At 47.7% G+C, this 15647-nt stretch overlaps 1 protein-coding gene across 1 annotated transcript in view; it reads left to right on the top strand.

Annotated features, from left to right (window-relative positions):
* Positions 1–15647, top strand: part of AOPEP (aminopeptidase O (putative)) — a 366175-nt gene that overhangs the window by 332620 nt on the left and 17908 nt on the right. Inside the window, exon 25 of the mRNA XM_050760723.1 lies at positions 5300–5416. Coding sequence (XP_050616680.1) covers positions 5300–5416 — 117 coding nt within the window. The remainder of the gene's footprint in view (positions 1–5299; positions 5417–15647) is intronic.

The following is a 15647-nucleotide window of genomic DNA, read 5'->3' as shown; positions in this document are numbered from 1 at the left end:
GTTCTCTGGCTGGGGAGCCGCACAGTGACTTTCTTGTGTGAGGCAGCGGCGCAGCAGCTGGGCCACGCCGGAGGTGCTCTCCTCTGCTGTCGGAGGGGTGCAGGCACCGGGGCGTGGAGGCTGCCGTTCGCTGGTCTCTTGTCACAGGCCCTGCCTCTGCAAGGTCAGTTGTGAGCCGTGTCCGATGCGGGAGGGGAGCTGGCCTGTTCTGATCGTGCTGATGGAAGAAGTGGCGGCGGGACCTCAGTTGCGTGGGTGGTCTTCTGGGAGCGCAGAGTGAGTGACGCCCCCATGACAGCAGTAAGAGGCTTTTGGGAGAGTCGGGGTTTTTTTTGTTGAGCTGCCTCTAGTTGAGGAGGGTGGGTTTGGAAAATTCGTGTTTTCTTTCCAAGAGCATGCGTAAAACGTCTCCCAAACCACTGGAAGTCGTACAGCTCGCGTCGACTCTGACGCTGGGAGAAACATGCGGTGGACTTCTTTCTTTCTACAGTTCTTAGTGTTTAGCAGCTGTGAAATCTTCCATGTCTAGAGTAGAACACAGGCTTCTAAAATCCTTAACAAGCCGCATTTGTACTTGACTGACCTCGTGTAGCAGTTTATTTCTTGTATTCATTTCAGTAAGTTTTATAGTTCTGTGAAGTTCTCTTGCAAATACCCACATCACTTTGGCACCTTGTAGTCCTATTTTGTGTAAATTTCGGAGGCAGATGCATTTTAAAAATACTGAGCTGGTCTCCGTATGGAAAAAATAACCCCATCATGAATTTCTTGTTTATGCAAAGGAAAGGACTTTTGCATTCCTGTCACTGTTGAACTGTGGGTGTGAGCACTGTTAGGCCCTCAGAAATAAAGGCAAGTTGTTTTGATAATGTTTGAAGAAGGAGCTACTTTCTTAGGTGGTGATGCTCGGCGGTGAGGTCCTTTATTTTTCACGATCACTCTGTGGTGCGACCAGAGCCGCCTCTCTCTCCCGCCGGTGCTGCTGTGTTAAACACAGCTGGCCTTTCAGTCTAAAATTCAGTTAATCTTAAGATGAATAAATAAACGCAGTTGGCCTAGAAGTCACGTGAAGTTTGCTCTGATTTCCACGTGGGTGGAAGTGGAGTGGTCCACATAGCATGTCCCACTCCCCCGTGCCTGCCCTGGGCTCCTCGCACCGCCCCACCCGCTGCTGCCTTGAGCATATCTGCTGATGTGTGGTTTCTTTCAGTGGCTTCACAAACGTTTCGGTTTATTACATTACCACTACCTCTTCATTTGTAGGGTGGCTTTACGGGGAGCAAATGTTTATTTTACAAAGAGAAATGTTTTGAAGCTGTTTAACTACATTTTTGCTTCAATATCCTCTTTTTAAGGTCTATTATCTCATCCTTTAAAAATGTTGTAATGTGTATTTTGCGAATAAAAGATGCTTTATTAGTTTTATTGTCTGTGTCCCAAAATAGCATTTGTTCACTGTTTTTTTTTTTCCCTACTTTTTTCAGAAACTACATTCCCCCCCCATGAGTTACAATAGTTACAACTAAAAGCCGGATGGCCACAGGTTGTTTACTAAGTGAGAGTCATTTCACATCTGTTCAGAAGAATGGGACTCAGAGAAACGTGGGAGCACGAGGCTGGCTGTGGCAGCACTGTGGTCGGGACCTTGTTTAGGGGGAGCAGATACCTGAGGGGAGGTCCGCCCTTGCTCCTCACCTCTCTCAAATGAGAGTCAGTGTGCTCCCTCCCTTCCATCTCATGGTCTTAAGTCCGGGAGGAGAGCTTCAGAGGTTTTCATTGTGTAAAATTTGGAGAGGACAGAAGCTTCCGTGGATCCTTTTGGTTCGGTTGCTGTGTAGAGATGCGTGAGCTTTCAGCTTAAAAGAAAGCTCAGATAGGCCGGGCGCGGCGGCTCACGCCTGTAATCCCAGCACTTTGGGAGGCCGAGACGGGCGGATCACGAGGTCACGAGATCGAGACCATCCTGGCTAACACGGTGAAACCCCGTCTCTATTAAGAAATACAAAAAATTAGCCGGGCGAGGTGGCGGGCGCCTGTAGTCCCAGCTACTCGGGAGGCTGGGGCAGGAGAATGGCGGGAACCCGGGAGGCGGAGCTTGCAGTGAGCTGAGATCCGGCCACTGCACTCCAGCCTGGGCGACAGGGCGAGACTCCGTCTCAAAAAAAAAAAAAAAAAAAAAAAAGAAAGCTCAGATATACAAGTATGAATGCAGGTGTTTTTTATAGGTCCACGTATTGGTAATTGTTGGATTTTAAACTGGGCTGTATCTGTTGGTTACACCTAGTTGGGGTAAGTTGAGGACCAAGCTGTTGTCTTACTCAGGGTTTCTTTGCTCAGTGTGTCTTTAGTTTAAACCAAATCCCAAACGAGAGTTCTGACAGGAGGCTTCTTTGTTAGCACAAGTGTAGAACATGGGGATGTGCTTTTCTTTCTCCTCTCCCCTCCCTGTAATTCTGCAGTTTGGCAGGACTGGTTCCTTCTGTATTTAGTCAGCAAACGAGGCCCCTCTTCTGGCAAAGGGTGTTCTGCTGGTCTGGGTGCCGGTGGTGCCGAGAATTGCTTCTCTGTGAGGCTGAGCCTGTTCCCCGAAGCCTGCCTGCCTTTGTCTGGAGGGGTCTCGATGCCAGGCTCCTGTTATCCTCGGACTGTCTGTCTTAAGAAATGCTGCTCACCAGTTTTGAGTGTCTGTGCGGTAGAGTAGGTCTCCATCCTGTGGCGGCCTGGCCTGGGTACCCCGGTGGAGCTGCTGTTTGACAGCAGCACAACAAAGGGTAGTAGTGAGATGAAGCGGGGAGAGCCCACGACTGGGGTGAAAAGGAAGGCACTGGGAAGAGGGCTCAAGGGCTGGAGGGCATTCAGTCAGCGGCCCCGGGAGACGGGTTGGGGGTGCTTGAGGCCATGGGTTGAAGGCTCAGCCTCCTGCAGAAAAGCACCTCTCTTGGAACATCATAGGAGGCTGAGGGATGAGATGAACAGCAAGGAGGAGGAGGGCAGAGGGAGAGAGGAACCAGTCTCCCTGGGCTGCCTGGGCAGAAGTGCTGGATACCACACGCACCCAGCAGTGTTCACGGTGTGAATGGTGAGGGGCCTGCCAGAGGCTGGGGCCTGGGTTTGGCCTCTTCTGTGAAACAGATTCCCTTTTAATATCGTGTGGTAGATGGGTGATTTTGTTACAAGTACTTATGTAGTAATTTGATATCTTTAAAACATGCTGCAATTACTTGACTTCTCATGAAAAGAAATGGAGCGTTAGTAATTCCTTGGGTGGGAGTCAGTGCTGGTCGTACTGCAGTTTTGCTGAAGGCACCTTGTTTCTCCTGAGAGAATAGCCACGGCATGCCTTTCAGATGAAGCGATGCTATGAAGTACAGAATATACCCAAGAACCAAGTGATTGCGCTGGTGTCTGTCTCCCTTCCTTCTGCCTCTGTCTGTCGGCAAGTGGGGCTTTCTCAGAACTTAGAAGGGTGAGGTGAGAAAACAGATACCTTGTGGAATGGGGCAGTGGGTGTGGTGTTTGCAGTACTTGCTGTCTGCCTGTTGCCCCCTGCGTACCTTTTGGAAAAATATAAGTGTGTGTGTGAATGAGTGAGGGGGTAAGGGATAGGGAGGGTCAGGCAGAGTGCACACTTGGGGGCAGAAAGATGAGGAGCAGGAAGGGAAACCAGTGCTTTTAAAAAATTGTTTTAGAGCATCAGAAAGTGGCAGTTAAAATCCGGGTGTTCTTATGAATGTACTGTTGATGTGATACCAGCTTCCAGACCTGTAATTTGGATTGACAGGGATGATCTGCACATACACAGGGATGGAGAGAAGCTCGGCAGAGAGAGCCATGGAATTCATAGGGTAAATTTTAAAATCTTGATTTCAGAATAAATATGTTTCATTTCCTACAAGGCGTATCTCAAATTGATTATTCCTCCAGTGCACTACAGGGCCCATCTCACAGGGCCACCAGTCCTGGCCCAGCTGCCCCGTAGCGAGTAACACGGATGAAGTCTTACGCATGCTTCTCTTCATTTCCTTGTATTTCGCATACATTGTGTTTTGTTTTTGTACCACGTGAAGACTACCTCCTCTCTTTGCCCTCAACTTGTAACGTCACTTTTGACTGTTCCTGTATGAGAACTCAGGAATATGGGTGGCCGGGTGTGTCTGTGTGTAGGAGAACTCAGGAATATGGGTGGCCGGGTGTGTCTGTGTGTTACGCACTTTTGACTGTTCCTGTAGGAGAACTCAGGAATATGGGTGGCCGGGTGTGTCTGTGTGTACATCACTTTTGACTGTTCCTGTAGGAGAACTCAGGAATATGGGTGGCCGGGTGTGTCTGTGTGTACATCACTTTTGACTGTTCCTGTAGGAGAACTCAGGAATATGGGTGGCCGGGTGTGTCTGTGTGTACATCACTTTTGACTGTTCCTGTAGGAGAACTCAGGAATATGGGTGGCAGGAATATGGGTGGCCGGGTGTGTCTGTGTGTCACTTTTGACTGTGTATGGGTGGCCGGGTGTGTCTGTGTGTACATCACTTTTGACTGTTCCTGTAGGAGAACTCAGGAATATGGGTGGCCGGGTGTGTCTGTGTGTACATCACTTTTGACTGTTCCTGTAGGAGAACTCAGGAATATGGGTGACCGGGTGTGTCTGTGTGTACGTCACTTTTGACTGTTCCTGTAGGAGAACTCAGGAATATGGGTGGCCGGGTGTGTCTGTGTGTACAGCGGCACGTATAGTTGCATACGGCCTTTGTAGCTTTTTAATGGATCATAAGTTTATGATTCTCGTAATGGAGGGAAGACAGTTCTTTCAGTATGTACTCTCTATTTCTCAGTGTGCAGCAGGTGTATTTACAGAGCTGACGTGGTGAAAAGGGAACTGCATGCCACATCTTATTTCTGTGAAATTTCCAGGTGTTTGCCTGTAACTGGATGGCTCCTTGAACCTTTGTCTAGGCTACATTACATTTTCTGCTATATGCGTGCTGTAAAGGAAGAGATCCAGTAAACCACGATAATGTTTTATTAAGAGAAGCACAGTTTTGATCTGCTCTAAGTATAAAACTGAAATGATTAGTCATGGAAAACGGGGCCTAATCAGACCCTGGAATGCAGTGTCTTTGGGAATACAGACAATATCCACCCTGAGGAATCACAAAAGTCAGCTTCACAGCCTTTCCATGTTGCCGATATATGCTGAAAGCACCCAGGTTACCCTGGGTATGCAGTCTTCAGTCTGAACATTTGGGTTTACTTTCTCATCAGCTGAATGGCATTTTCATAGGCTGTTTGGTTTTGTCTTTAGCTTCTTCCAGACCAGCTGGTCTTGCTTCTGGAGCATCTCTTGGAGCAGAAGACTCTGAGCCACCGAACTCTGCAAAGCCTCCAGAGGACATACCACCTCCAGGACCAGGATGCAGAGGTAACCAGGAACACCCTCGGAGTTTAACCAGCACATCCCACTGTTGGTGAAGGATGGTGATCCCATTGGATCCCCAAACTATTGAAACCATTTCTATTAGCAGAATCCCATGTGTTTGCTGTGTGAGTGAAGAACTAAGTGCGTTAATCTGATTGTACTTACGCTTCTAACCAGAGGATTTTGAGGTCTTAAAAGTGTTTCCCTCTTCTTAAATCATAAAGATGGACATAAGTCTCCTAAAGGATTGAGTGGAATGCTTTTGAGTTGTAAACTTGGGTGGGTCATTGTGTGACTGACGGTGGTGCCGTTCTGTTGCCCACGAAGGAAACTTGGCTCCGATGTGTCAGAGCTGCTTGGTTGCATTCAGTTAGGGCAGGAAAGGAGCCATGTGTAAAGGGAATTAAAACTAAATCTAGCAGCTGTGGTTGGAGAAGTCAACTGGATGCTTGCGAGAAAGCAATGTGATACAGTCCTTAATATCTTCTACCTTATTGTGAGGAATGCAGTGTGAATCCTAAGACAAATTCCAGGGTTTTAAAAAAGTACAAAGTAGTAAATAATATATTCACACATCTTAAGTAAAAACAAGAGCTTAAACAAAACCTCTTTTATGTAAGACTCCCCAGTTGCAGAAAAGTAAGTTTGGTTTTGAACATTTTAAAACTGTGCAGTCTAGTACAGCAGCCATTAGCCATGTGTGGCTGTTAAACACTTAAATGCAGCTATTTTGAGTTGAGATGTGCTGTAAGTATAAAATGCACAATGAATAGTGAAGACATTGAATGAAGAAAGACAAAATAATGTCTCCCGATTGATTATAGTGTTAGTGATATTTGGGATATATTAGGTTAAATATTATTGTAATGAATTTTATAATCATTAAAATGGAGTAATTGAGAAAAGCCCCGTTCCTTATTAACCAAAAGGTAAGATGGCCATTGTTAGGCATTTTAAAACCCCATAAACTCAAGAGTGATTGAAAAACTCCAGAGGAGATCTGTAGCTTTTTACCCACCTGAGCATAGACCAGATTTGCAACTGTTGCTGTTTATTTCAGCTCTTACATTTTTGTTTATAGGAGTTTTCAAATGCCAGACTGTTATTTTTAATTAGTGCTTAAAAGACTTGCTATATATAGTCATTAGGCTGTGTTTCGATCAGGGTGGAATACCACCGAACCGCCAGGACCTGTGATGGGGATGGACAGACCAGAGGGGAGGATCAGAGCAGGCGCCGGGCACCTGTCACTTGATGTCCGGAAGCCAGGAGGTGGCCCCTTCCGTTTAGCATAAAACATGTCCTGTTCTTAACTTACAGCTCAACTTACTTGTTATATATAACCTCTTAGAACCTTTGAGAAGTAGAACAGGTTTTACTTAGTTGCTTGTTTTATACTGCGCAAACTATGTCATGGTGCTAGACTAGGCAGTCTCTTCAGCTAGAACCCTGGTGATGAGGTGCTGGGGCCTCATTACATCTTTGCTCAGTTTATATGACTAGTGTGGTCTGTGTTCATGTGATTCACAAATATTCCACTGTTCCACTAGGCATCAGGAATATAGAAATGACAGGCAAAGTTAGCTACCCTTAGGAAGCTTACATTCTTCTGAAAAGACAGTTCCTGAGTAAATGAACAAGACAGCTTGAGACAAGAGCGGTGAAGGAGAGATACAGGATAAAGTCGGGCAAGGTTTCCCTAGATGGGGGATTCAGGCCACTCAGAGCGACCTGAAGGCAGGAGGGAGCTGACCACAGAGAGCGCAGGCGTGAACTCGGTGTGTGCCGGCACAGGGCCAGCAAGCCTTTCCCATAAAGGACCAGGCAGTTAATATTTCAGACCGTACGCTTTCTGTGGCAGCTCTTCAGCCTTGTTGCTGTAGCATGAAGCTGCCATAAGTAGTATAGCAGACGTAGCTGTGTGCCAGTGAAACTTTTACGGACCTGAAACTTAAATTTGATGTAATTAGCCCATCTCCAGATAATTGTTGTTTTTTTTTCCCCCGCCTTTCCTTTTTATTTATTTGGAGACAGTTCTCACTCTATTGCTCAGCCTGGAATGCAGTAGTGTGATAATAGCTCACTGCAGCCTTGAACTCCTGGGCTCAGGCAATCCTCCTGCCTCAGCCACCCAAGTAACTGGGACTACAAGCATGCGTCACCACGTGTGCTAATTTAGAAAAAGAATTTGTTTTTGAGAGATAGGGTCTCACTATGTTGGCCAGGCTTGTCTCGTACTCCTGGCCTGGAACAGTCCTTTTGCCTCAGCCTCCCACAGTGCTGGGATTATAGGTGTGAACCACCGTGCCTGGCCCTTTTTCCTTTTTAAAATGATTTGGAAACATATACACTGTTCCTGGCTGCAGGCCCCATCTGTGGTTTCCTGACCCCCGTGCGGGGCCTGCAGGGTTGAGGTCGGGGATGAGCAGGAGCCAAATCAAGTGGAGAGAGGGGGTTAGACCCTGGTGTGTGTCTGAAAAAGGTGCCTCCGCCCAAACTCTGGAGGTCCTGGCATGTGGTTAGTTACACCGACAGCTTATCTCATTGTGAAGTTTCCTTGAAATGTCATTCAGAACCAAAAAAGCAACAGGATTTTGGCCAACCAGGGTGTTTTCTAGAAACTTTATCAGTGAAGTGTGATTTGTTATAGCACTAATTAGCGGGAATTTTGTTGAATAATCATCTGCCTTTAAGTGACAGGACATTTCATGGGAGAAAGAATTGTTACTTGGTAGAAAAAGTCTCGGGGATGCCTATTGAGTTCTTGGTGCTTCTGGACTAAACAAGCGAGGAGAGTCCCTTGCAGTCGCTCTCAGGGGTCTCACATACGGAATAAATGGCAGCCATTTGAGAGCGGGCCAGAGAGTCTGGGTGAGGCAGGCTGTGTACTGAGCACACTGTGGGCGCTGGGGCCCGTGTTGAATTAGGTGACTGGTGCAGAAACACCTGCCCAGGCCGATGGGGCAGGTCTCCAGTACAGGGCAGGGGTGTTTGGGACCTGGTGGGGGCAGATTTCTTTACCTGCTGTGCCCCCTGTATTTTCGAGATATGCAGAAAGGCTTCCCTTGCTCTCCCTGTGACCGAGGTGCGTATGTAAAGCTGCCTTTCCAGAAGGGAAGCCTGCCGCCTCCAGCTGCTCCTGCTCCTCATGGCAGAGCGCACGGAGGAGTTTTGTTGGCTGAGCAGCATGTTCGGGATGTAGCGGCTGGAGGGGTCTCTACTGTGAGAACCCTATTCCATGGTTGCTTTAGCTCCTGGGCCGCCATCCCCGTCGGTCCCTCCCTGCCTCCATGTGAATGGGCCGGTACGGGCCGCCCACACAGAGAAGGAAGAAAGGAGGGACGAGATTACTATTCACCATTCTGTGTGTGTTGCTTCTGTGTACGGCTGTGTTCACAGAGCGTCTGATCTGTTGGTCTGATTTTCTGAGTGTAGCACTGAGTCTGCTGTGGCTGCTTGCCAAGGGCTTTCACGTCGAGGGGTTGTGGGGCCAGGGTTCTGAATACTGTCTCGGGTTTTGCACACCTGCCTGCCCTCCGTGTGCCTGCATCACGTGATGTGAAGCCCCAGGTGTATGCTCTTCAGGGAGGCAATGCGCCCGTGTTCAGAGTGTGAAAGGAAAAGGGCTCGAGGACAGACAGAGTGAGAGCATGGGTGGAGTAGGCAGACCACCCCAGGCCACCTGCTGCCTTGCCACCCTCCGCAGGGCGGGCACAGGCGGTGCTCCTTGGTGCTCCTTGGCCTGGAGAGTGAAGCTGACCTCAAAGTCAGCCATCTCGTATGTAGCAAGCCTCAGGCCTGTGGGTGGACGCTAGGCTACTGCAGCCAGCACGGAAAATGAGCCGAAGGGCAATCCAGTCCACAGAAGCACCTTGTCCCTCTGCAGTTTTTGAGTATATTTCTCATATAGCCATAAAAGTTTAAAAAATACAGTTGCCGGGCGTGGTGGCTCAAGCCTATAATCCCAGCACTTTGGGAGGCCGAGACGGGCGGATCATGAGGTCTGGAGATGAGACCATCCTGGCTAACACGGTGAAACCCCATCTCTACTAAAAAATACAAAAAACTAGCCGGGCGAGGTGGCGGCACCTGTAGTCCCAGCTACTCGGGAGGCTGAGGCAGGAGAATGGCGTAAACCCGGGAGGCGGAGCTTGCAGTGAGCTGAGATCCGGCCACTGCACTCCAGCCTGGGCGACAGAGCGAGACTCCGTCTCAAAAAAAAAAAAAAAAAAAAAAAAAAAAAAAAAAAAAATATATATATATATATATATATATATATATATATATATATATATATATATAGTTGACAGCTAACTCTGGAAACAAAAGATGTTATCTAAGATCCCTTTTTAAGTAACACATTTCCTGCCCGCCTTAGCAGGTCTCTTAAGCTGTAAAAGTAGCTACCCGTGGCAGTGAGGTGAGGATCCGGGACCTTGGCTCTCTGACCTCTTTCCCCAGGAACTCCGTGACTGACCTTCAGGCAGCAGCATCTCTGCAGACTCCACCGAGCGCTTTCCGACGGCGGCTGCGCCTCGGGCTGGGCTTCCCCAGCACTGTCTTGCTGGTGCCACGATTCCGAACGGCCCGTGCTGCCGCATGCCTTGCTTTCAGTCTGGTTGATACGCTGAGTGAGAACTTTAGTTTTCTGGGAGAAGTTGTTAGTAGCACCCGTTCCTCCCTTCCCTGTGTGGGGGAAATAGTGTCGATTGAAAGGAAGAGGACTCCCGGATTGGATTGGAGCAAGGAAGTGTGGGTGTCTTGTGTTGTGACTGTCTTCCCCGGGGTGCCGCTTCGCTGGAGGTCTCCCGTCACGGTCTGGCCCTCGTGCCTGGACCCACGTGCTCGTGTGCACGTGAGCGGCTCTTTCTGCTGACTGGCAGCAGCTAATTGACAAAAGGCAGTTTCAAAAAAAAAACTCATTTAGTAAGATGTCTGCATAGAGTGGGGTAGCTAGAAAAAGATCGTTAACGTTTAGAGGCCACCCTGAGCCAGCTGTACTCTCCCGAAGTGCCAAAGAATGTAACCTTGGGAGGCTCTACTCTTTGATGTAGAATTGCAGACTAAACTAGTAGGAGCAAGTGAATGTGAGGAAACAGATTGTAAGAACATACCTGTTTCGGCACTCATCCGGCTGCCTTCCAGGATGGAAAGGACACTCAAGGTTGATTGGAAATGGAAAAACGTCCAGCATCACAGGCCTGTTCCGTAGCATGGGAGGTAGCCGAAAAGGCCCTGTACTGTCTAATGGCTCTGGGTCTCCTCTACCTCCCTTTTGTTTGTTTGAGACGGAGTCTCACTCTGTCGCCCATGCTGGAGTGCAGTGGCACAATCTCAGCTCACTGCAACCTCCGCCTCCCAGGTTCGAGCAGTTCTGCCTCAGCCTCCTGAGTAGCTGGGATTACAGGAGCCGCCACCACGCCCAGCTAAGTTTTTGTATTTTTAATAGAGACAGGGTTTCACCATCTTGGCCAGGCTAGTCTCGAACTCCTGACCTTGTGATCCACCTGCCTTGGCTTCCCAAAGTGCTGGGATTACAGGCGTGAGCCACCGCGCTCGGCCTCCTCTGCCTCTTTTGATGCACTGTACACAAGCTGGTATTTATCTTAATATGTTGTTACTAATACATTGTTACTCATTGTTTACTTGGGAAGAAAAAACCATAGCATTTATTTGCAGTCCAGAGGTGGAAGTTGTGACTCCAGCAACACAATCGTATGACAGCTTTAATGCTCACTTCTGAATTTCATTTGGGCCAAAAGTGTCGTTCTGTGGTTCGAGCACTTAATGATTAATGGAGCTCTAGAGGGACTTACCAGAGGGCAAGGATTGAAGGTTTAACGGTTGTTACATCTCCAGATTCTGAAGTTGATCCATCGCTGTGGTTCTGTGCCTGCCTGTCAGTGCTCACACTCTGTCCAGTAGAGATGACTTGCAGCTTCTGCTTTGGAGACGTGAAGTGTTGCGGAGCGTCTTTTCCCTTCTCTTCTCCTCCGCTTCTCCTGCTGGCTGCCCTTGGTGCAGGCGGAGTCCAGGGCCTCCTCACTCAGCCAGCTGGCTCACCACGTCATCGTCCAGCATTGTCAGGAGGCACCAGTGGAACAGAGCCCTACAAGGCAGGTTTTCAGATTGAACATGAAAAAGGACACCATTGTGGAGTGTCGGAGTAGTGTGTGCAATTAGTGAAGTGCTTTTATGGGGTAAAATACAAGGAACCAGGTCCCCCCGGGGGTCCTGAGAGGGCAAGTTGACACTTGCCACTTCCACCTGGCAACCCACAGAATCTCAGCATTAGGCTGTTTCTCACAGTGTCGTTACAGGGACAGGGGTCTGGCTTAACTGGCCCCTTGATGCCATCAACCTTAGGTTGCAGATCAAGAGGCCAGATACCGATGAATCTGAACTTTACACCATGGCCTGTGAACAGTGTGACTTCAGGTTTTTAGAAAGCCGAGACCATGCTTGTGAGGGTCTCCCTTTGACAGCATTATTTGACAGGCTGTCCCTTTGACAGAGCATTATTCCTTTTCTAGAGTTTAAAAGGTGGCTGGGTATAGATTGAGAAAAGGGATTAGGGTAATTTTTTCTTGTTGCTTTAGACATATCTTTTTAAACCATCTACTTTTTATGATAGGAGAAAGAGTAGAGTTCTTACGTAACTCTGGTTTTATTTGTGTATTTTTTCTTTGTCGTATTTGGTTTATGAAACATTTAATCGATGCTTCAGAACATTCCTTCAAAGTCAGAATGGTCTATCTCTCAGTACATCTTTCTTAGGGTTTTCTCTCTGTTGTTCAGTTCAGTGCCTCTGGAACTTTCCTGTGGGAAGCCTGCAACAGCATCTCCCCTGTTATACTGTCATAAAGGGATTTTTTTTTTTAATAAAGTTGATCTAAAATCACAAAGAACTTTCTTTTTCAGATTAATAATTTCCTGTGTTGTTCCTGAAGCTAGGGATTGTGTTTTGTTTACCGTGAATTTATAGCAAATGAAAGTAAAGAGAAAAGCGAGCCATAAACAGCATAATCTGGCTAATTTTTCTTAAATGGTCAGCTTAGCGTTTATCTGTTAAAAGAGGGAGGGCATTTAATAGGTGGTTTTTAGCTGCAGGTTCAGCCAGACTTTGTTAGAAAAGTCAGTGGTTGCAGAGTGTCCCTGCCGTCTTGCACAGGGTTCAGCAGCAGGTCCACGGTCACAGACCTCTGAGGATGGGAGGGCCTCTGCGTTTGCTCCATGGGACGCACTCCAGTCTGTATAGATTTTCTCAGAAAGATGGAGATGGAGATTTACACATTTTCTGGGGTCTAAGTAGCAGTGCCCTGATACTCTTCTTCCCGTATAGCCAGGAAAACAGCATCTCAGTTCATTTTGTGTCCGAAGGTTTCTCGAGTGGCATTAGTGCATTGGGCTTTAATTGGTGCCTCTGGGTTCTTTACAGCTCAGTCAGTAGTTTACATACGTTTGTATCAGATTTCTGTTCTGAAATCCACACTAAAAACCACACAATTTTCTTTGAACACTGCCATCTCTTTTTACAATTGTAAACTGAGCCATATTCACATTTAAAGCATACCTTAAATACCCTGAAAGAGAGGGCTCACTTTGCCACAGCTCGCAGCATAGCTTTCCAGATGGCATTTCTTCCTTCCGGTGCCTTTGCTGTGCACCGTCTCTGCTCTCTAGAACGGTGGCACACCAGGATGTGAGAGGTGGATCCGTCCGGCCTTCAGGCTGTGAGAACCTCGCAGCACAGATAGGGTGTGGGCTCTACCCCTCGTGTTCGGGCCGCTCGCACGGAGTCAGCTTGCGGAAGCACGTTCCCAGGCCCGCTCTGCATGTAGATGGTGGAGTTTTGTGTGGATGGGAGGGTATGAAATTTAGAACATAAACACAGTAGAGATCAGCTAAACTTCGTAGGGTGGCACTAAAACTGATTTCTAGGCTGTTCAGTCTCTGCACATTGCTTTGCTGCAACCTTGAACCACATGGAGCTGTGTTCAGTAGACCACCTGGTTTTGTCCATCCGCGGGTGGAAGCGGATGCCCAGGCTGGGCACAGGAAGTTCCCAGGCGCCGAGGGAACCAGCCACCAGGAGCAGCCCACAACTGACCGTCCCCCATGGCCTCGGCTCTCAGGGCACCGGTCGCTTTTCTCCAGCAGACCGCGTGGAATTGTGCCTTTCGCCAAAACAGCCGTTCTCAACTCGGCTCTTAGGGTGAGGGGTAGTTGTTTTTAATGACTTTTGAGCTATACCTCACATACCATGAAGTTCACCCATTTTAAAGTATACAAGTCAGTCGTTTTTAATATATTCACAGAGTTGTACAACCGTCACCTCAATTACTTGTAGAACATTTTATCATCCCCAAAAGAAACCCGGTGCCCTTTGGCTGCATCCCTAGCTCCCCCGTCCTGGGCAAGCACCCGTTCTTCTGTCTCTGTGGATTTGCCTGTTCTGGGCCTTCACATAAATGGAATTATGTGTGATATTTGGTCTTTCGTGACTGGCTTCTTTCGACTTAGCATAATGTTGTTGGGGATCATCCTTCTTTGTAGCATAGATAATTACGCCATTCGTTTTTCCTGCAAATATTTTGAGTCACGTGGACAGACGGCATTTGTTTCTCCATGTCAGTGATGGACATGGATGGTGTTTCCGCTTTTAACTGCTGTGAAGAATGCTGCTGTGAGCACGTGTGTGTAAGGTTTTGTGTGGACATACACTTTCACTTCTCTTAGGTGTATTCCTAGGAGTAGAATTGCTGGATTGTGTGGTAACGCTTGTTTAACCTTTTGAGGAACTGCCAGTGTGTTTGCTACTATGGCTGGACCATCTTCCATTTTCTGTAGCAGTGAGTATGGGTTCGGGCTCCGCCAGCACTTGTCACAGTCCGTCTTTGTGATTTTAGCCACCCTGTTGGGCGTGACTTGGACCCCACTGTCGTCGTCATTGCTTTTTTTCCCCTGTTGACCATTTGCATATCTTCTTTGGAGAAAGGTCTAGCAAGACCTTTTGCTCATTTTTAAATTGGTTTGTCTTTGTATTACTGAGTTATAATAGTTCTCTATATAGTCTAGATACAAGCTCCTTACCAAATACAGTTTGCAAAAATATTCTCTTATTCTTTGGGTTGTCTTTTCATTTTGATGATGGTATCCCTTGAGGTCTAAAGATTTTAACTTTTTTTTTTTTTTTTTTTTTTTTTTTTTTTGGAGATGGAGTCTGGCTCTGTTGCCCAGGCTGGAGTGTAGTGGTGTGATCTCAGCTCACTGCAAGCTCCGCCTCCCAGGTTTAGCCATTCTCCTGCCTCAGCCTCCCAAGTAGCTGGGACTACAGGCGCCCGCCACCTCGCCCGGCTAGTTTTTTCTTTTTTTTTTTTTTTTTTTTTTTTTTGTGTATTTTTTAGTAGAGACGGGGTTTCACCGTGTTAGCCAGGATAGTCTCGATCTCCTGACCTCATGATCCGCCAGTCTTGGCCTCCCAAAGTGCTGGGATTACAGGCGTGAGCCACCGTACCTGGCCTTAAAGATTTTAACTTTAATGAAGTTCGGTGTATCTCCTTTGTTTTGTTGAAAATCATTGCCAGGGTCATGAAAATTTATGCCTGTGTCTTTCCGAAAAGTTGTGTAGTTTTAGTTCTTTGGTCTCTGGAGTTTATTTTTAAGAGCCTGTTTCTCTAGCTCTTGAAGAGAAGGGTGTCAGAGGAAATGGCCACTGAGAAGAGAAGGGGAGGGAAGGCTGAGTCTCTTTCGTGGTGTGGCTGGAAGCTGGTGGGGCTCAGGATGCCCCTGCGAGTGGTGGGTTTCTTGTCCTTCTTTAGGCGTCAGTGTGTGTGGCCCTTCTCAGGGAGCTCTCTATGACCACACTCCTGCCGCAGCCCCGTGCACTCCCTGTGCCTCGTGCAGCCTTTCCTGGCATTTGTCACCAACATGAGTCTATACTTGCTGGTTTACTGGATTTTTCTTAAACTTCCTACTGAACTGTTAACCTCTAGAGGGCAAGTGCTTATCTGTTTTAGTCACCATTTTATCCTCAGTGCCCAGTCGACTTACTTGTTGGAGAATGATGTTTCCTGGATTTCATGTCTGACACAGCAAGGTGCTGGGAGAGAGTCAGCCATCCCTCAGACTTGGGGAGGCCCTCCAGGCTGAATTCACCTCCAGAGAAAGCGAGGGAAGGGGACAGATGTCCCCAGAGCTCATCAGAGGAGGTGACCGCGGTCCTCCAGAGAAA

The sequence above is a fragment of the Macaca thibetana genome, chromosome 15, assembly GCF_024542745.1.
Source record: "Macaca thibetana thibetana isolate TM-01 chromosome 15, ASM2454274v1, whole genome shotgun sequence".
In the NCBI taxonomy this organism is placed as follows: Eukaryota; Metazoa; Chordata; class Mammalia; order Primates; family Cercopithecidae; genus Macaca; species Macaca thibetana.
This window is presented reverse-complemented; position numbering and strand designations above follow the sequence as displayed.